The sequence below is a fragment of the Thamnophis sirtalis genome, unplaced genomic scaffold, assembly GCF_051295495.1.
Source record: "Thamnophis sirtalis isolate CommonGarterSnake01/CBP01778 unplaced genomic scaffold, rThaSir2_p1.2 scaffold_1, whole genome shotgun sequence".
In the NCBI taxonomy this organism is placed as follows: Eukaryota; Metazoa; Chordata; class Lepidosauria; order Squamata; family Natricidae; genus Thamnophis; species Thamnophis sirtalis.
Window position 1 is genome coordinate 97,740,728 of NW_028261381.1, and position 22,167 is coordinate 97,762,894.

The 22,167-nt window shown below is 39.2% G+C and overlaps 1 protein-coding gene across 6 annotated transcripts in view; it reads left to right on the forward strand.

Annotated features, from left to right (window-relative positions):
• CD44 (CD44 molecule (IN blood group)) overlaps nucleotides 1-22,167 on the forward strand; it is an 82,350-nt gene that overhangs the window by 20,734 nt on the left and 39,449 nt on the right. For all 6 annotated transcript variants that reach the window (XM_087719712.1, XM_087719731.1, XM_087719726.1 and 3 more), the window contains exon 2: nucleotides 17,182-17,347. In XM_087719712.1, the coding sequence (XP_087575838.1) occupies nucleotides 17,182-17,347 (166 nt within the window). The remainder of the gene's footprint in view (nucleotides 1-17,181; nucleotides 17,348-22,167) is intronic.

Genomic DNA, 22,167 nt, shown 5'->3' on the forward strand with positions numbered 1-22,167 from the left:
TGAAGGACTCAGAAAGATCAAGAAGAATGAGAATGGTTACACTATCTCCATCCCACTCCCATTAGGGATCGTCCATGAGTGCGATCATATCTGACTCATAGTCCGGCCTGAATCTTGGCCAAAGAAGGTCAGGAAACCTGTTTCATCCAGGACCCTCGGAGCTGTTGAGCAATCATTTTTTCCCACTATCTTCCCCAAAAAAGGAAGATAAGAATCTAGACTAATGTTGCCCAGGCAGGTGGGGTCAAGTGATGGTTTTTAAAGGAAAGGACAAAGCAGGACCTCATTAAAAGATCCTGGGAATGTTTCCTCTTGCAGTGAGGAATTTATCTCTGCATGAACCCACCTGCTGGTCACCATCCTGGAGGCTTTCATCAGCCAGAAAATACAAGGACATAATTGACATGTAGTTGCATGTCCAAAAGATTCAAATTATTCCCAAATTACTGTGCAAGACCTCTCCCTAGACATTTCATAAGCCGTCTGTTTGTAGCTAAATGGTTCAGAATGCTTGGTTGTCTTATACCACAAAGTCATAAGCTTGTTTTGCATGAAAGTAGCCTTTTCGTCGACTGGGGGACTTTTCAGCGGCCAACCACCACCTCTTTGAGAGCCGCTTTGCAAAGTGGCTCTCAAAGAGGCGGCAGTTGGCTTCTTTGCTAGCCAGCTGTTTCCCAGCAGCGGCAGCTGGCTGGGGCCCACTGAAAACTCTGCTCAGCTTGCCTTCCGAATTCTGGACCAGCCGCTGCAGAAGGTAAGCAACCTAAGAGGCAGTGAGGAGAGCAGAAAGAGGGGAATCAGGGGCGACTGATGAAGAGAAGGTGGGGGTAAATAGGGAAAAATCTTAAAAAATTTCCTACCTTTTCCTGTTGGCATGGCTAGTGGGAGTCCATGTGACTGGGCGTGAGTCAAGTTGGCCATGCCCACTCAGTCACATGCCCCAACCTTGCCAAACCCACTGAACCATTGACAAAAAATTTTAGAACCCACCATTGTCCTAAATGTTAGGTCTAGCGCCTTGAGTGAACTTGAGTGAAGCTAATTAGTTGAACAAGTACATTCCTGTTTTGTTGTGGGCTGGTTGTACTTTTCTGCAATTCAAATTTGGTGCATTGCTCAGTCCCAGTTATATATATAAGTTAAACATTATGTTAATTGAATTTTCTTTCTGGACATCCTCTGGATACATGCTTGGTTTAAATGGTTTAAAAAGACATTAGGAGCAAACAGAGGACTACTATGTAAGAATAACCCCCCTATAAAATAGTGTTTGAATTTTATAAGAATTGCACCTTTAATTTTGAGTTGTGATTGGAATTAAAACATCTTATACATTTAATAAGGCTTAAAGTTTACACAAAATACAGTTGGTCTCAGCTCTCCTAATAAATTACAGTTTATGGTAATTGGGAAATGCAAAGGAAGGACACAATATGGCTTCAAGGCTTGTTCAAGATAGCCAAGCCTGTAGTTGGTAATTATATGTAAAGCAAGTGTACATGTCTATGATCTCTTCTACTATTTTCTTATTCACCCCTCATTTTCTTAATCTCTACTCTCAATGTTCTTCCTCTTTTTTGTGTCCGCTGGCAATAAAAACAGAGCTGGGTATACTGGGCTTTATAGAAAGGCTGCAAGAAAGTTATGGAGATAGAAAATTATTGAGACAGACTGAGCTTTGTATTTAATCTAGCCTATCCAACCCGCCATCTTATTCTCAAAGATTGACTTAGTTTATCCCTTTCATGAATGCCTTGTCTTTTATATTATTTTTGCCTAATTTGCTCCTGTTCAGACAATACTGGCTCCTTGGGCCAAGAAACCGCCAACATAAGCACTATGCCCTAGAAAAGCCTTTACCAGAGGGGCAGGGACATCATCTCCATTCTACAACACAGTCCTTTCAACAGTTCCAAGAAGGCTCAACATCCATGTGCACCACTCAGGTGACCCTGATGACACAGATAAATCTCCGGGTGGCCTCAATGACTCTCTAAAAGAATGCAAGTGAACAGCTGTCTGCAAGGAGTATTAAACCAGTGGTGCAATTCAATTTTTTTTACTGCCGGTTCTGTGGGCGTGGCTTGGTGGGCATGGCAGGGGAAGGATACTGCAAAATCTCCATTCCCACCCCACTCCAGGGGAAGGTTACTGCAAAATCTCCATTGCCACCCCACTCTGGGGCCAGCCAGAGGTGGTATTTGCCGGAACTACTCAAAATTTCCACTATTGGTTCTCCAGAAGCTGTCAGAACCTGCTGAATTTCATCCCTAGTATAAACCCTTCCATTCCACATCAACCAGCCAGAGCTGAAGAAGCTTCTTGGATGAGAAGTGAAAGAAAAACCAAAAAGTCCAGTTGCCTCTTGGAAAAGCACCTTTGGAAGAACCTGGATGACTGAGAATCTCCATAGACACCTTTATATTTTTGCTCCAATACTGTCTGGTTGGAGTTCATTATGTTTTTAAAAGGCAGCTCATCCTCCTGCTCCCTGCCACTTCACTCTCTTGTTTCAGTTCTCTTGATACAGAAACGTTTATTTAACAACCGAAAATGCAGCAGATGTTTTTAACATTCTGTTTTTTTAAAGTATTTGTCTACTGTTTGTTCTTCATCCCCCTCCGTAATGAACTTGCCATGTGTGAGTTTAGAATTAAAATAACTAATATTTACATGGCTTTGTGTACTAGAAATAAAACCTTTTTTTTCATTTTGATATCTAGGAGTCTTCAGAGGTCTTTTCTTCCTCTTTTGGGATTAATAATTCATTATAGTGTACATTTATATTCATAGAGTTCTTGTTTACTAGTGCAAAATGTGATGGGGGAAAAAAGGAAAACTATTGTTCATGAATTAAATTTCACAGAAAAGAGCCAAGGAGTAAATAAATGTTATGACTTGCATAAGAACTTTGGGATTAAACCAAAAGGTCTGTGTTCAGGCTGCATTGCTTTCCAGTAAGAATGTTAGTAGTCTAGTAGGGTAGGCTTTTAATGATAGGGTTTTTTCCCCCTCAAGAGGCTATGTTTAATCACTGTCAAAATCAATCATGGTGATTTCACAGCCTAAACATTTCAGTTTTATTTCAGAGAAACTACACAGCTGCCCTGTATTCTCATGCAATCTGAAAACTCTTCAAATTCTATTTTTGGAGCTATTGTATGGAACATTAGCCAGGAAGAAAGTTTAGCTATCATTTTGACATTGTGGAGACCATCTCAGTATGTGTTTACCAGAGCAACGGTTGTCATACATATGAAACATATTTAAAACTCCATTAGCAGCAGTTTTAACACAGAAATGGACTCCATTAGCAATGATTTTAACAAAGCATCTGTACTTGAGGAAATGAAAGAAACATCTTGTTCTTACTTGTAGCTTCACAATGTGCCTACATTTGTCTGGCTCAATCTTTTTCATTTGTCTTCATATGCAATAAGGCTGATGTAATGTACACAGTACACAATATATAGTATCAGGTTAGATGTCTGTAGTTACTTGTTAATTCATGCATACATATAGACACTAAATTAGTAGTGTAATAACAGTATTGGGAAGATTGAGGTTCATATGTGTAATTAATGGTCAATCTCACTAGGTTATGAGCTGTCAGTATTTTTCAGACTCACCTGCTTATGAGGTGTTTGTGGAAAAAAATTGTGAAATTTGCTAATTTAAAGATAGCTAATTTATTTTCTATGCATTGCATCTCTTTGTGTACTGTTAGGCAAAATCTTAACACCATGTGGCTTGTATGGTAGGTCCTTATTCTTCCCATAGTACCCCACATTTTATCTAAAAATCTGATATATCAAACAAAGCTCCTGCACCAAAACTTTATGCAATGAACAGGGTTCATTGGTAAAGAGTGGTTGTTTTCACACTGAGTTACAAGAAGCTTCAGGTTCTTAAAGCATATGTAAGAAGGAACCAAAATTAAAATTAATGATATCTTGGAGAATTTATTACTTTATTCAGTATGCAGTTACATGTACCAAATGCATTGGGTTTGTATTGGGAGATATTTAGGTTTGCCAGCTGACAGACTGGATATTCAGAAAACTTATACAACCTTTGAAAGCCCTAGGAAAATTTTTCTTAATTTGCTATTGAGCAATATTAATAAATGGATAAACCCATGAGTAACATGGGGGTTTATCCAATCTAATTTTGCCATGCAGGAAAGAAAATAGGTGACAGGCAGAAACAGTCTATATAATATTCACAAAGCATGCAACTTTTTATGAAGTTAGGCCATTTAGCATTTTGGGGAGTGTGTTGGCAAATGATAAAAATAAATAAAGTTCACCCGTGCTCTTAGTCAGTTAACCGATGTATGATAGGAAGAAATTCAGCTGGTGCAGGGTGGGAATTTGATGATGAGAGGAATTTCACTTGATTATTCACAGCCACCATACTCATCATTCAAAGCAAGTAATTTTTCCAGGAAAAAAGGCATTAATATTATGTGTAAGGAGTTGTATTACATCATTCTGTGATTCAGTGCAATGGAAATGTAGGGCTAATCCAAACATTTATTTCATTCACATTTCATTTCAATTATATATAAATTCCTTTCTTCTTCTAAGGAATTCAAGGTGGTAGACAAAGTTCCCTTTTCCTTCCCTTTTATTCTCACAACAATTGCTTTGTCTGACTGAGAATTGAACGGCTTCTAGTGATTCTGTGAGGGGATTGAATCAAACGTCTCCAGTTTTTTAACAGTTATACTACAAGTTCATTCCAGAGTGCGTGATTCATATCCTCCCCTAAATTCCTAGTAGAATTTAGTGAACACATAATTAATCCCGATCTGTAGAAAACTAGATTCAACTCTTACAGCATCTGTGCGCACTGGGAATTTTTTCATGAATCAGCCTCCCTTGATCTCAGGACCACAAAATGAGAGCATTAATGACATGATTATTTCCAGTTCACTTTTTATGGTAAAAGCCCTATATCTCTCAGTTTTGTGAATACCCTTCAACATTTCTATAGGCACAAAGTAAAAGTGTAGGCTTTATAGAAAAGTATATGAAAGACAGTTTAGTATAGTAGTTAAGGTGTTGGCTTAGAAATCAGGAGACTGAGTTTTACTTAATTTTTAGGCATGAAAGCTATGTGGGAGACTTTAGGTCAGTCTCTCTCAGAACCCACTTCACAGGGTTGTTGTGCAGAAAATAGGAGGAGTTAGGAATATTACGTATTGAAATACTTATAAAATAAGATGATGTTCAAAAACTAAATATTTAGTTATGTTAAATCAGAGTATATTAATTACTACATGGTAGCATAATATAAACAAAATAGCAATAGCACTTAGACTTATATACCGCTTCACAGTGCTTTACAGCCCTCTATAAAGGGTTTACAGAATCAGCCTATTGCCCCCAACTATCTGGGTCCTCATTTTACCCACCTCAGAAGGATGGAAGGCTGAGTCAACCTTGAGCCTGGTGAGATTCGAACTGCCAAATTGCAGGCAGCTGGCAGTCAACAGAAATACCTGTAGTACTGCATTCTAACTACTGCCATCACAGCATCAAATAAATAATGTTATATGTTAATAATGTTATTTCAATATGTTTAGATTTTCTACCAATCCCATTACCTCTGTATGGTATAGGGATCCTCTCCCTCTCATAAAAGTGATGGTGTATTGGAAAAAATATTTATAAGTAAAATATATGCCAGTTAAATAGAGAAGAACAATTCAGATCTTTAGAATAATCTGATTGGCTTAATGCTTCTATAAGAATGTTGGGAAACTTTGATTTTACAGTGACTTCCATCCACATTTAGTGATTTAAAATCAACCTACAGCCATAATAGAGCATGTCCATTAAGGTCACAAATAGTGACAACCGTTAAATGAGACATAACAAGATTGCTTAATAGCCCCATCACCTTCTCTCCCTGATGCCAATGTTAAATAAACTTGCAGGTTATTAAGCAAGCATGGGGTAGCTTATGGGTGGGGGAGGCCCACCATCCAACTGGATCCATAAAAGAGGCAGAGTAATAGCAAAAGGCTTTCAAAACTAAAAAGAGCCTAGCTAGATTAAAGCCCATTACCTCATTCCAATGCCATAGAACCGTGATGGCGTCACTTCTGGGGTTCTCGTAGGGCCAGTTTTAGCCCTCCGGAGCCTTCAGGAGGCTTCCCTGAAGGCTCTGCAGGGCAAAAAATGAACCAATGTTGGATCATTTTTTTTTCTCTGGAGCCTTCAGGGAAGCCTCCTGAAGGCTCCGGAGGACTAAAACCGCCCCTACAAGCAAACTGGGAGTCTGTTCCTGACCCGTTCCCGGTTTGGCTGTAGGCTGTAGGGCCAGTTTTTCACGTTCCGGAGGCTTCAGGAAAGCTCTTGAAGCCTCCAGAGGGCCTGCAGGAGGGGCGGGGGATGGGGGAGCTGTTTTCGTCCTCCCCAGGCTCCTATAAAGCTTCTGGAGCCTGGGGAGGGCGAAAAAAAGCACATCAAAATGGGGAGCACTAGTCGTGCGCACATGTGTGCTGGGGTCGTGCACATAGCATTATGGGTGTGGCACATTCGCGCACGCCCCCCCCCCTGTGCTCCTCCCGCTTTTGCCATGCGAGCCACAAAAGGTTCGCTATCGCTGCCATAGAGGCTTCCAAAGAAGCCTCTGTGCTTGACTGATGAACCTGAGCTTATGGATCTGCTTGCTGTCGGAAGACTTGAAACCTCTCCTGGTTTTTGCTAGACTTTGGAGAAGCCATGGAAAGTGCCTCCTTCAGCACCAGCTTCCCAACCTTTTTCCTTTACTAAATGACTTATTTTTAGGCTGGCAAATCCATTAGAAGCCTTGCACATTCCTCTGCATAATCCTGTAAGTAAACCTCCAAGTCCCTTTTACACAGAAAAGCTGGACTCTCCTTAAACAGCGACATCAGATGATTATCTGTGAATGCAATAAGGGGAGAGAGGGAGTGGGTGATTGCCATCAACTGAGAATTTGTACTAGCTGCTCTGTTTTAATAAAAGCAGCTACAGTGTAGCTCATTTAATAGAGTGAGATTCCTTTCATTGCAAGCAGCCTCACAGAGCAGCCTACCAAGCTGTTGTGTTGAGAGAGGTGTTAATTCCTCACACTCATCTTCAGAGAACGATGACACCTGTGTCTGCTGTTTGCTCTTTTGCCTTACCCCCTTTCCCTACTCAAGACAGCAATCCGTCTGGTGGCACTGGAGCTAGTTGCTCATTATTTATCAGCATTTCTGAAGTTGGCTGTGGGGTCAGCTGGATACCCATCATTGGTCACCTTTTGTGATTCCAAATCTTAAATCCACCATGACACAGATTATTAGGGACAATCCCAGGCTCCCTCTGGAACTTCTTGGGATCCATTAGTCTCCTGGGGCAGATCAACCAAATAGGTCATGCCTCTCTACAATGGGAAGTAGTACCAGAAAGCTTCATGGCAACCATTGTCTTGTGTCTGTGGATGACCTGGGGTGGCCCTGAATGTCATGGAGGCCATTCATTTCTGAGTTATCCCAGATCCTAGTCCCAGAAAAAGGAATTTGGAAATCTAAAGGATCATTAGCCTAGGAAATCTCAAAGCCAGTCTACTTGTGGAGTTTAAGAGCAGGCATGGAGATTGATACATAGCAAGGAGACTGATATAGCAGTAGTAGTCCTAACTAAGTAATCTTGAAGGGATTTTGCTATTTGAGGTAGCCCCTTATATTGTGTTTTTTCATATTGGTAGAAAAACTCACACATTACATCCCTTAACAGTGCTGTACTTTGCAGCTCTATTCAGAAATAAACACCATTAGATTGAGTAGCTCTTACCAAAAGGTCATTGATTATAGGACTACAATCTACAATGCATTTTGATTTTTCAAGAAAAGCCTAGCCCAGAGAACGGTGTCTCTGAAATTTCACAATGGTTCATAACAGTAGAGTACCTGCAACAATATAGACGTAGATATCAAGTAAAGTATAATTGCTGGGAAAGTATAAATGGAATACACATAGTCCGTGACTTACAACCATAATGGAAATTTCTATTGTAAGTCATGACTGACTAACTCTTTAAGTTGCCCACATGACTGACATGATTTAATGACCATTTTGTGGCAGTTGTTAAATCAACATGGCAGTCATTAAGCATATGCCACCATTGTTAAGTGAACATTGTGGCATTGAGCAGGTCAGTACAGTTTTTGCTGAAAAGGTACTTTCCAGCAAAAATAAAAAAAAGTACTCTGGGTCATGTGACTGGAATACTGCAGTTAGTCCATTGCCAAATACCCAAAATGTAGTCAAGTGACTGTGTGTATGTGTGTACCCCTGTTGGAACTCTGCAACTTGATTAGTAAGTACCTTTTGGGGGGTCCACGGTAACGGAACGGTTGCTAAGCATTGACTTTCTGTAATTCACAAGTACTTTTCATTTGGTATAAGAATTAAAATAATCCATGAAAGCCATTTCCATCTATATAGAACTGGAATGCTTCTGTTCTATAAAAATAAAATAATGTGTGGTATACAAGGTATCCAAGTCAAGTGAAAGGCAATGCAGTCCTTGCTTGGCAATGTAGAATAGTAAGTAAACTTTTACGTGATCTTCATTGATGAAATGTCTGCTTCTGTTCCAAATGAGGAAAAAATAATGCGGCACTGCAACTCAAATATGAATTCATGACAAATTAAAATATGTTTTTATTTCTTTGAGAGGTCTTAGGAGAATAGTTCCCAGAATTATTGGCACAGTAGTAGTAGTATGAGACATGTAAGCGTAACACAACTAGATGACACCAAGTTGAGAAGGCTGTTCTATACAGGATACATATTGTTAGGGCAATACTGTGTTTCCCCCAAAATAAGACAAGGTCTTATTTTCTTTTGACCCTTGAAATAAGCACTTGGACTTATTTTCAGGGAGATCTTATTATTTTTGAGGGGCAGGAGGCGGAGAGCGTGGTCACCTCAAGGCTGCTGCTGTGTTGCAATATTTTTGGGGAGGGCTTATTTTCAGGGAGGGCTTATTTTAGCACATGCACTCAAAAGCCCAATTGGGTTTATTATCTGGGGAGGTCTTATTTTTGTGGAAACAGGGTATGCTGACTCTGTAAACAGCTTAGAGAGGGCTGTAAAGTACGGTAAATCGATATATAAGTCAAAGTGCTATTACTGTACAGTGAAAAGACCAAGTTCGGTTTCCTGCATCCTGTCACTTTCTCAGCTTCTCTGCTCTTAACCACACAAACCAGAAAGGAAAATCCCAAGTAGATGAGCACTTCCTGGTTTCCTTGACAACAAACTGCAGTTGTTCATGTTTAAATACCAGATCACTTTGCTTTTTTCCATGAAACAAAGCAGTATTTCTTTAAACTCATTTTTGGTAACAGAAATTTTGCCTGGCCTCTGAATATTTAAATTATATGATACCCGTTTTCAGTTTTAAAACATCAACTTGTACCCTGCCTGAGCATGAAACCACAGATGAATACTTAAACAGTAAAGGAATATCCCCTATTTTTATTAACATTTTACCCTAACTTTATGGAACAGCTCTTCTAGCAACTGTGAATGATTAGTTCTGCATGATTGTGTTTGGACATAAATCCTTTAGCTGCTACCTTTGCCTTTATAGTCTCTGAAAAACCATGTGATTATTTCCTAAATAAATGCTTGAAGAAATAAAGCTAGATCTTCTCTCTGAACTACATTAATCCAGAGTTTTTCATGTTTATTCTTCTGTAATCTCAAGGATCCCACCCGTGAACACAGAATGTTTTACTACTTTCGAGATGCACAGAAATGGTTTTGCAGACATTAAAAAAATGGAAGGGGGAAGCATAATCTAATAATGAAGTGTCTAAGAATTCTTATGCACAAGGATGCAATTGCTACATTAAATTGAAATAAGATCCTGCTGATTAAAAGAAACCGACACTGGGAGTGATAATACCCACCCAGCACCTTCCTGCTGGAGTTTTGAGGTTTCAAATTTCAAAGGTAACTTCAAAGTACAGAATTCTGGTAATGAGTCATAGCATAGCTAGCCTAGCCTCTCAACTTTTGGTATCCTGCTATGATGGGAGATAGCACAATTGCATAAAGAATCCAAATACAAAACCATTGTAACAGGGAGTATGCTACTATAGTTAGCTAAAATTTATTTTTTAGCATGAAATAGGGGAAGATGAGACACTCCTCTCTTTTTTTAAAAAAAAAAAATCAGGTTTATTAGATTTATATAACACATTTCTTCCAGGAGCTCAAGCAATACATATGGTGCTCCCTCCCCCATTTTTCTCCACAACCAACAATTCTATGTGTTTGGTTGTACTAAAATGGTGGCTAGCTGAAAGAAGTTTCCATGGCTGAGGGAGGATTTGAACCTGATCCTGATCCTTACTAACTGGCAGTTGAGCAGTGACTAGTTAAGTGCTGTCTGCTTATCAGTTGGTCGGGCAAAGCAAGCTCTAGTAAATGGGATTTCTTTGTGAGCAATATAGATTCATGAAGAAAACTCATGTATCTTAATGTCCTAATAACCTTAAATAGTCAAAGCAACATACACAAACTCTGCTTCATTCAAACTTCATTCAGAAGACTTGAAGGATGGAAAGTCTGGCCATCAGTATGTATCATTAACTAGAACAAATATATCTATCAGGAAGTGTACTATATACATATATGGTGCAGTTTCTGTGTGCATATAGTAAATGTATATAAGTATACATGTTTATACTGGTATATCTAGGTGAGATTGGAGAAAACACCAATTTATGAAGGAGAGCAACTACATGAATGAAGGCAAATATATGTGTCTCAGGATAATGTTGCAGGATCTACTCTGGCTTGGTCACCGGGGTTTAGTTGTCTGAGATTTTGGATTCATTGTGGAGCCCTCGGAAGACTAAACATCTGGTTCCGGTGACCAACCCAGATTGGATGCTGCAGAATGTATAGTATGTATGTATAATCAGTAGGTATGCAGTATGCCTAAACACTTAGAATTTTGATGAATAGAGGAGAGAAGTAAAGTAGCTGGAACATGAAGGATCAGGGCAAAGATACCAAGTGAATGCAACAATGGGTCAGAATGCATGACAAGACGGTGAGACTTTGTAAAAATTATGTTATTCAGCAGCATTAGTGATTAAGAAATAGCAATAGCAGGGAAATTGTACTTAAGTTTGTTTTATCCTCCCCTATTTATTTCTAGTTAACTCACCCACAATAGAGTTACAGACCCTTGTCTTTAAAGCCTATTACAGAAGGAATAAGGAAGCAAAGACAGGAAAAGGAAGGTGACTTATACTGGTGGGTTAAACATTTCTATGTTCATTAAAATTTAAACAGGTTCAGGGGCATTTCATGACTTCACATTGACTCACTAAAATCTCATGCTCTGGGTGAGATTAATGATTAGGACAATTACTAAAGTTATGCAAGTATTGCCCTTTCTTAGGAGCCATTATTAAAAAAAAAATACTGGCTTTCAGTTTTGGAACATCACATGGTGTCAGGGAGTAACTACCCTGTCAGTGCTTGCCAATTCTATGAAGGACAGACTAAAGAAATGAAGCCCAGTTTTGATCTCAGTGTAAATGGGATAGAATAAGTACGGTACTTTAGAATTGCCTGTTAAGCATACTGTACTCAATGGAGCTGTTGTTACCAAGGTTACTATTTAAATGAGGCAGATGGGAGAAAAAGTCACCATATATTGCATATTTTTTCTTTATCAACAGCACAGAACTGGAAATCATTGCAAGGTATAAAATTAAAAGTGTACTTAAATTGTTTTGCAGTTTTTGTTTTGAACACACACACGAAATAAAGCAGTATTAATTCTTGCTTGGATTGTTTCCAACCCTATTTCTGAAATTTCTCCATAACCAATTGTAGACTGTTGCTTTTTAAAGCTTTACCATCTTCATTCTTTAATTCTTTTTATAATGGATTGCAGTCTTGGCAAATCAATTCAAAATACATTTTGTTTTTTAGTTCTACAAATCTAGTTGCTTTTCAGATATACCTGTGAGCAAAGTTCTGTGAAATCAGTGTGTACATTTTAATACACTGTAGCAGAGGTGGGTTGCTGTGGGTATGGCCCAGTACGGCCATACTGCTAGTGGCCCGGAGCAGCTGAAAGCTTACGGTATGATGGCTCTTTTGGCCCACCCACGCATCCATGCCCTATTCCTGTTTTTATGGCAAACAGCAAAGTGTGGTGCCTGCAAAAATCAGCGGGTTGTCGCAGGGATGGTGGATTGCCCATGCGCTCACAGCGCAAGTTGGGCATGCGTGAACAGAAAGCACGAGTGCACGATCAGTGTACCAGTAGTGACAACCACTGCACTGTAGTGATCCTGTAGTATGAAAATCATACATCTTAGTCAGATTCCCACTAGCTAATTTGATTATTCTGTCAAACAGACTTATTCATTCATTTACTTGGATTTGTACAGTAAACTGTGGATGTTGAAGTCAAAGTAGTTTACAGTATGAAATAAAAATCAAGTTAAAACATAGATTAACTTGGTTTTATCTCTATACAAACTGCTGAAAGACTCTTTGAAGAATTGTGCATCTACAAATTAATTTCTGTGGGCAGAAATCATAAATTCAAGTCCATGTATAGCAACTATGTAATGTTGGACTTGTTCCCATTTTAAGAGAGAGAAACAAAATAATGTCCACCAGTTTTCAAAATGAAAGAATAGCAATAGCACTTAGACTTATATACCACTTCACAGTGCTTTACAGCCCTCTCTAAGCTATTTACAGAGTCAGCAAATTGACCCTAACATGTGAAATATTAATTAGGAAAGAATGATCAATTTGTTTCTAACCCTACAGCAGTGATTTGTGACAAATTCCATAGTCAAATAAACAAAAATATTATCTGCTAAGCATGTCCTTGTTATTACGAAAGCAAGGAAATTTATCTTCAAAGGATAGTATGCAAATATATTTTAACTGTGTAAGGATATTTATTTTGCTTTTTTAGAAAATCTTTTTACCTAATAGCTTGTAGAGGATTGGAGTAATTAGTCCCTTTTCTACCAGGCCATTATAATAGTTATGGGGTACAAATGTTTATTTTCTTTTAGCATAGGAATAAATCGAATGCATTGTTCCACCTTTGCCAGTTACTTATTCAGCTGCAAAGAGTTCCTTATCATTTGTTGGCAATAGCTAAAATTCATGTATTTATATCTGACTTGTTAAAAGGATGCTCATGGTAGCTAACAGTTGTTGTTGTTAGTTGCAAAGTCGTGTCCGATCCATTGTGACTCCATGGACAATGTTCCTCCAGGCCTTCCTGTCCTCTACCATCCTCTGGAGTCCATCCAGCCACCTCATTCTTTGTCGTCCTTTTTTTCTTTTGCCCTCAAACTTTCCCAGCAGTAGGCTCTTCTCCTAACAGTAACAGTAAAGAGTAAAGTAAACATTAACAGTAAAGAGCTAACAGTGAAGTCAATTAAATAAATAAGCAAGTTACTAAAATTCATTAAAATTCATATGGTAGAAACAATTAACAGTGTCTGCCAAGATTAAAACCTAATTCCACTTCATGTTTTTGTGACACTGTAAATCAGCTATTTTGGGATTATTTCAGATTACATGTGCCTCGGCTTTAGGCACCAGCTTTTTCCTTAGTACAGTGCTTGCTGTGTCTCAAAGAGAAATGTCGTGGAACTGAAGTAATAACATATTTGGGTCTAAAAGCAAATTGCAACTCAAGAAAGAAACCCACTGATACTGTATATAATGATCCATTTCAAAGGTCTGCCTTTTTGCCCACTTAGGCATTGAAATGCCCAACTCTGAGGGGTAAAAAAAAAGTCATGGAAGGTATTTTGAGAAGATTGGGCAATAATTACTTCCATATCATCTAGTTAACTAAAGGTGACTAGATCTTGCGGGACCTAGGAAGTGTTCTTTCTCTGTCAGTGCCCTACCTTCTGGAATAGCATCTGTCAGCAAGGTCTTAAGACCTAGCTCTGTTTCTATGCCTGGGATTCCTGTGTTATTTATATGTGGTTAATCTTTGGTGAGATTCACAGCCTTTGGGGCTGGTTGGTAGCTCAACAGCTCGAGTCCTAACCAAGGACCTAGGAACTGTTAAGGTAACGTTGGAGGATATAAGTTGTTCCAAGTTAGGGTGGTTTTTTGTAGAATCAGAATGTTCAAGTCTGATAAATTTAAAAATTCCAAATAGCAAGGTAGCCCTTTAGGTATTGCTCCAAGGGCTCCAATTACAATCGGGACAACACACGATTTCTTTTTCCACAGTCACTCAACTTCAATTTGCAAGTCCCAGTACTTTGTAATTTTTTCTTGCTGTTTATCTTCAATTCGTGCATCTCCAGGTATTGCAATGTCAATGAAGCATACTTTTTTCTTTTCAACTATTGTTATGTCAGGTGTGTTGTGGGCCAAGTGCCTGTCAGTCTGAATTCTGAAGTTCCACAAGATCTTGACTTTCTCATTCTCTAAAACTTTCTGAATCTGATGTTCCCAGTGGTTTTTGCTGTACTCAAATCCAAACTTTTGGCACAATTTCCAGTGAATGATCTTAGCAACGCGGTCATGGCATTGTGGGTAGTCAGTTTGTGAAACTTTGCTGCACTCACTGATCAAGTGGTCGACTGTCTCATCTTTCTCATTACAGAGGTGACATTTGCTGTTGGTGGTAACATGTTGAATTTTTGCCTTCATGCAGTTTGTGGCTGAGGCTTGTTCTTGAGCTGCCAAGATAAAGCTTTCTGTTTCTTTTTTCAGGGCTTCTGATCTTAACCAGTTCCAAGTTAGCTTTTGGTCAACTTTGCCTTCAATACTTTTCAAGTATTGGCTATGCATAGCTTTGTTTGTCCAATTTTCAGCTCACTTCTCAATTACTTCTTTCTTATATTCAGCTTTTGACTTAGTTTTCTTTAAAAGGCCTCCTTTAGTTACTTCCTTAATCATTGGTTCTTCACTTTTCTGGATGTAATCATTCAAGCTGTGTTTTTCTTCTTCCACAGTCTGTTTTACTTGTAGGAGTCCTCGACCACTCTCCGCTCTTGGTAGATATTATTGTTGTTGTTGTTGTTTGTAGTTCAGCCTGTCAGGTTTTAAGTCTTTCAATTGTATATTTAGTTTTGAATGTTGTAAGCCACCCAGAGTTATTTAGAATAGATGGCCATAGTAAAATTGAATAATAATAATGACATATAATGAATGGAGCAGGGATGGGTTCTGGCAGGCACTTCTGCCAGTTTGCTCGTGAATAAAAATTGTTCTGTGCATGCGCAGAAGCGAAAAAGAAACGGTTCCTATGGTGCCGCCCACAGAACCAGTTTGGGGGCGTGGCAAGCCTGGGTTGTTGCTGGTTCCAGCAACCCAGGCCGCCAAACCACTACCGGTTTGGCCAAACTGGTCTGAACTGGTAGGAACCCACCACTGGAGTGGATCTTTCTTTTAGGTATCATGCTTTTAAAATAACCATACCTTTGCTCAGCAACATTAATATGCATATTAGTAATATTCATGTTTTTCTGTTATAAAAACTACAGCTGTTACGTGTGGTTCCAACTGTGGTTAATGGCACATCGCTGTTTTGTTTTGTTCTGTTTTTTTTCCCTCCTGGGAGTGACTAGCTTTCCTTTCTTTTGTTTTGTTTTGTTTCAGTTAAGCAGTAAAGTACTTTTAGAGTAAATAATCAAAGACTTAGTTAATCTTGTCCCTTCCTTAGATGGCGGCATGTATTAAAACAAGCCTAGTTCTTTCCATTTTTTACTTGGTCGTTTTACATCTGGCATCCTATTACAGGAGGAAAGCCATATTAAAAATTAGAATCTGATAGCACCTTTCCAAGTAACAAATTTTATTAGGAGGCATGTGCTACAGCTCACTTCATCAGATGCAGAGATGCAGGACTTACGTAGGAATTAAATTGGGAGGAAGAGAAGATAGGTTGGCTATGGAAATGTGTGTGACACATGAGGTCTTCACAATTAACAACTAATATCTTAGAAAAACAACTGAGTTGAGATCTGAGATTGCCTGAAACACGTTGCTGTATGTGAATGCAACAGTTTCTCACTGGATAGCTTTCTGATTTTTTTCAAAACAGTGACCTTGACTCTGCTATGGAGTATTGAGGAAAATTGAAATCCTCTGATATGAATTTGTCCTTGTTTTGTGTTCTGATATCAAATGTGTCTATTAATTTTTTTGTGAAAAGTTTGTCCTAATTCTTCTGTGTAGAACCTCCAGTGAGGGATATTGCTAGTTGATAATGACATATTTCACACTGGAGGAAAAACATGTGACGGTGCGTAGTTATTGGGGCCCAGGTTGAAGCTGTTGGTGTGGGGACATGATATACTTGGCATGATATAATTTTATTATATAGCAGTGATAGAATCACTGCTGGATATCTATTTCTATCGCATACTGTGACTGACTTATGCCTAAAATCTCTATAAAATTCTAAATTACTATACAGGCAAAAGAAATAGAAATCTGTAATTTCCAACTAATGGAATGTTGTTTAATATTTTGACCACAGTCTGAGCCTTCTATTCCATAAATAGAAATTTCTGTTTCTCTGATTGCATAATCAGAAAGTCATTATCATTTCTTCCAGTGCTGCAATTCAAGTGTAGACCGGGCGGGGGGGGGGGGGGGGGCGGCGGCAAAAACGAGCAAAGTGCGACCCATTTTTTTGCTCATTTTTGTCCTCCCCAGCCCCCAGGAGCACTCTACAAGCCTCCTAAAGGCTATGCACGACCATTTTTGCAAAGGGGGCAGGGTTTCGGGTGGCCAAAAATGCTGTATTTAGTGTATAAGATACACCCAGATTTTCACCCTCTTTTTTGAGGAAAAAGGTGTATCTTACACTCCGAAAAATACAGTACATTGTATAAAATGCGGAATTTTATTGTTAAAAAAATAAAATAAAACCAAGGTCAGAGTAGTTGCTTTTCTTCCGATACGTGGAATTGATTAAAACTAGTTATCTCAACAATTTAATAATTAATTAATTAATTAATTAATTTTTTTAAATGATTTATTTAAATAAAAAAATAATGATCTTACCAAGCAATAGTTCTGAAGCAGCCATTTCTGAAAATGTTTGTTTCAATGCTTTTTGCTATCTTTATCACAATAATGCTCCTTTCTTCCTCTCTCCCTTTCCCCTGTACAGATTTGAATATAAGTTGTAGATACGCAGGTGTTTTCCATGTAGAGAAGAATCAACGCTACAGTCTTACGAGAGAAGAGGCTGTTGAGCTTTGCCAAGCACTTAATAGTACCATCCCAACATCGGAACAAATGGACAAAGCTTTTACCCTCGGTTTTGAAACTTGCAGGTAGGAAACCTTTCCAAATATACAATGGACACAGATGTACTGTCAAAGCATACATGAGCTATTTTTTCCACCTGTTGTTTCCCTTACTTATGCTTTGCAGCTTGATCAGTCTTTCCTCCCCAAATGTTCAATGTATTTTTATTTTCTAATTTTCTCTGATGCTTTCTCTTCTTGGATTGAGTTTAACAATTAACTATTATAACAAACATATAGTCCTTCAGGCCAGCTTACTTTTTGAAAATGTTCAGAGTCAGGGCCTAACTTTTTAAATTAAACATAGCCTCAAGTATTATCTATTTTTAACTATGCATCTGCAATTTCTCTTGGAAGATTTACATATGGAAAATCTTAGCAGTCAGATGGCTCTGCGCAATTATTATACTCTTAACGACTAAGTTTGGAAGCCTTTGTTATTTATTTTTCCTCTCTCTTTCTTGTCCTTTTTTTGTCCTTTTGTAATTTCAACTTTGTCTACTTAGTTTTTCTTTTTTACAAAACTAAAATTATGAGACACCTCGAGATCTTTCTCTCATCAACCCTATCACCAATGTGAGGTATTCACAAACTTTGAACTAAAGAGCAGCGTGTTTGAAGCACATGTTTGAAGTCATTACTAAAGTAATTATTAGTGCAAGCCTACAAAGTAGATTGATATAATTATCTCAGTGGCTGAATTGTGGCGGCTAAAAGAATAGTGGCTTCTCTTAAGGCCACCAAGGTCAAGGTTTGAGCCAGCTTCTATGGCTAGGTACAATATTAGTCATTGTGCTATAGTAGCTTTCATCATCAGCCTTGCAAATATTTCTGTGTCTTCCTGCCCACCTGCATAGATATCTGTGTCAGAGGGCAGATTGAACCCTGGTCTAGCAATGTCACGTAAAGCAGCAGTTCTCAACCTGTGTGTCGCGCCCCCTTTGGGGGTCAAACGACCTTTCCACAGACCATCGGAATGCTAAACTTTAGACTCCCCCTCGCATTCTTCGAAATCCCCCGCGGGTGGGCTCTGGAGTCATCACTGGGCACGCAGAGCATTGCCGCAGCTCCACGCCGTGGAAAACATAGCTGCGTGCGCATCCCCCATACAATTACAGCCTTGGAGACTTTGTAATGGCGGGAAATTCTTCTCAGTCACTCAGGCTTCTGCAGAAGCTGCTCTCTGAGGCTTTCTAAAGCTCTCTGAAGGCTAGAAGTGGCTGCCAGCGAAGCGCTCAGCGATGGCAAGAGTCCTGCCACCGCACCAGATTCAGCAAAGTGGCTCAAGCAGCAACAGGACATGCTTGGGGAAGAGAGAGCCGGAACTGACTGCCCGGGACTGTTTCTGCACCGCTGTAAAAATGTCTGTTTTCCAGCCACAGGAGGGAAGGAAAGAAGCCAGTCTTTGGAAAGAATCTCCCTCCCCCTCCAGAGAGCCTATGCCAAAAGACAGGAGGGGCGGGCTGGTTTGAATGCGGGCGAGCGGGCAGTTTAGTGGTGTGTGAGAACACTCCCCCCCCCGCCTGAATGAGACAGATGGAGAATGAAAGGAGATAGCGTCGGGCGGGGGGGGGCGAGCGTTGGTTCCATTATTGCTGGAGCTGCTTTTGCTGACTCCAGCATGGCGGTGGGACTCTTGCCATCAGTTAGTGGCCCACCTTCTTTGCTAGTTCAGGTGCGTGGCGAAAGGAGGCATGCAATAGTCGAGGACGAAGGTGCTCCCCTTCACCCTTGGTGGCAGGGGTGCTTTATCACAAGCCTCCTTTCTTCCTCCACCTGCCTGAGGAAAGAAGGCGGGCCACTAAACCGATGGCAAGTGTCCCACCGCCATGCTGGAGTCAGCCAAAGCAGCTCCAGCAACAACAGGACTAAAAGGGGGTGGGAAATCCATGCAGAGGGAGGAAAATGCATGCATTCCCCATTCCCTCCATTGGAAATGAGGCAACTTTCAGAAGAGGACAGCGCACGCCATGTGGGCTTGTGCAGCAGCAGAAGAATAGAAGGTGAGGTGACCACAGTGTGTGTGGGTGTGAGTGTGAGAGAGAGAGAGACAGACAGACAGAGGTGCAGAGAGACAGAGATGGGAAGGGAGGAGACAGAGAATTACAGAGAGAGACAGAGGGAGGAAGGGAAGAGAGAGAGACAGAGACACAGAGAGAGAGAGACAGAGAGACAGAAATAGAGAGAGAGAAAGAAAGGAAGAATTGGTGGCTGTTTTGTTTTGTTTTCCTTTTTTTCTTTTTAAAAGAAAGGCACTCTTTCCACTTAGAACCGGGAGCCTGCTCTTAAACTTCCCAGACAAAATTTCATTTATTTGGAATTAGAAATAAATATTTCACAATGTATAATTACATATTGTTTTTGTGATTAATCACTATGCTTTAATTATGTTGTTCATTTTATAACAATAAAAATACATCCTGCATATCAGATATTTACATTACAGTTCATAACAGTAGCAAAATTACAGTTATAGAGTAGCAATGAAAATAATTTTATGGTTGGGGGGGGGTCACCACAACATGAGGAACTGTATTAAAGGGTCGCGGCATTAGGAAGGTTAAGAACCACTCCTGTAAAGACTACTGCTTATTACTAGCATTTGGCAATTTCTGGAGTAAAATTATGGCATAAGATAAGGCATACCTAAATCCATTGGTATATTTTAATCATTCATCTCTCTAACAACGATGATAAAGAAATGATATAATGTAAAAAATATTCCTACTCCATGTTCTGATGGAAAGTTGCCGAGCTATTGCTTCTGAATTTTTAAACTAATTTCATGCGTTGTTCAGACTTGTATGAGAGTACTTTCAAAGTATTTAATAATAAATACAAATCTAGTGGTGTGTAAGGTAATTACCCTTATTAGCATAAAAAGTAGTTTGATTAGCAAGTTGCTGTTAATGCAGTTATTCAAAAATACTTAGCTCAACTGAAAAAAATTAAAACCAGTATGTCCATTATAATCAGTATGTCAGAAAATCTTGGCCAGCAACATTTGACCTTTGGCCTGACATATCACTTACTATCACTATTCCATTTTCAAAAGGAATCAAAATAATACGCAATGTGGAAGAAAGAGAAAACCAATATTTTAAAATGCATGATCGGTTAGGTGATTATTCAGTCATGGATCCACTGTTTTCCAACTCACAATATATATTTATTTATTGAATGGTGAAGCTTCCTCCTACATATACTTTATTTTCTTTTGAGCTATGAAAATACTGTAAGATTAAATGAATGCAGACGTATAATGTAAGTAGGGAATTAGTTTTTCAGCACCCAAGTTTTTCAGAAAACATTCATACATGCCATGTGAAGATTTGACATAATGAACCAATGTAACATAGATGTTTTTGCTGTGATGCAATAGCCTACTATACATTTCTCTGATATATTTTTTTAAACAAAGCTTTAAAAAGTTGCCAGTATATGCTGGCTTTGCATAAAGTCCTAGGTTTGGTCAATATGTGTACAAAGCTTTTGACCTCGAACCCAACCCTGAATACATCAGATTAAAAGAGAATAATCGATCCATAAGCCAAGACAAAAGTTGAGCAGCCTGTTCCTTCCCTAACGTGATGGGGCTTCTACCTGTACAGTTAGTTCTTGATTTATGACCACAATTGAGCTCCACATTTTTGTTGCTAAGTGAAACATTTGTTAAGTGAGGTTTGCTCCATTTTACAACCCAAGAGTTGTGGTGGTGCAGTGGTTAGAATGCACTATTGCAGGCTAACTCACTGCTCACTCCAGGAGTTCAGTTCTGACTGGCTCAAAGTTGACTCAGCCTTCAATCCTCCCGAGCTCGGTAAAATGAGGATCCAGAATCTTGGGGGCAATATGCTGGCTCTGTAAAGCGCTTAGAGAGGGATGTAAAGCACTGTGAAGCGGTATATAAGTCTAAGTGCTATTGCTATTGCTTTCTTGGAACAGTTTGATAAGTACTGTATTTTTTGGAGTATAAAATGCACCATGATTTTGAAGAGGCAAATTAAAAAAAAAAGTTTTTGCACTCTGCAAACCCTCCCAAAATGGCCCATTTTTTGCAAAAACTGGACCATTTTTTTAAAAGGGCATGAATAGCCTTTAGGAGGCTTATAGAATGCTACTTAGGGGTCGGGGGGACCAAAAGCGAGCAAAAAAAAGGCCCGTTTTTTGTGAAAACAGGGCCATTTTTTTGTCAGAAAAAAGGCATGCATATCCTTTAGAAGGCTTATAGAGTGCTCTTAGGGGCTGGGGTAGGCAAAATTGAGCAAATAACGACCTATTTCTTGCTCATTTTTGCCCTCCCTAGCCCCCAGGAGCGATCTGGAAGCCTCGTAAATACAATGCACGGCCATTTTGGTGAAGGGGTGGGTTCTCGGGAGGCCAAAAATGCTGTATTCAGTGTATAAGGTGCACCCAGATTTTCAGCCTCTTTTTTGTAATAAAAGTAATCTGGTAGTTAAGTGAACCTGGTTTCCCCTTTGACTTTGCTTGTCAAAAGTTTGCAAAATGTGATCACATGACTTCATAAGTATGAACCAGTTGCCAAGTATCTGAATTTTGATCCCATAATCATGGGGATGCTACAAGAGTTGTAATTGTGAAAAATTGTCGCAAGTCTCTTTTTCGGTACTGTTGTAAGGTGTGTATATGTTTATGTGTTTACCCAAATGTATAAGAATATCTTAATGTGAGCACTCATTAACAACTTTTGCCCCACTACCAGCATACAAACATGTTGGTTTTTTTCATCAATAGGCACTGCATTTCCAAGTTTAATTGAAATTTGTTTTCATTATAAATGCCCTTTATCTTTTGCAATCAGATTAATTTGCCTGTATCAACCTGCT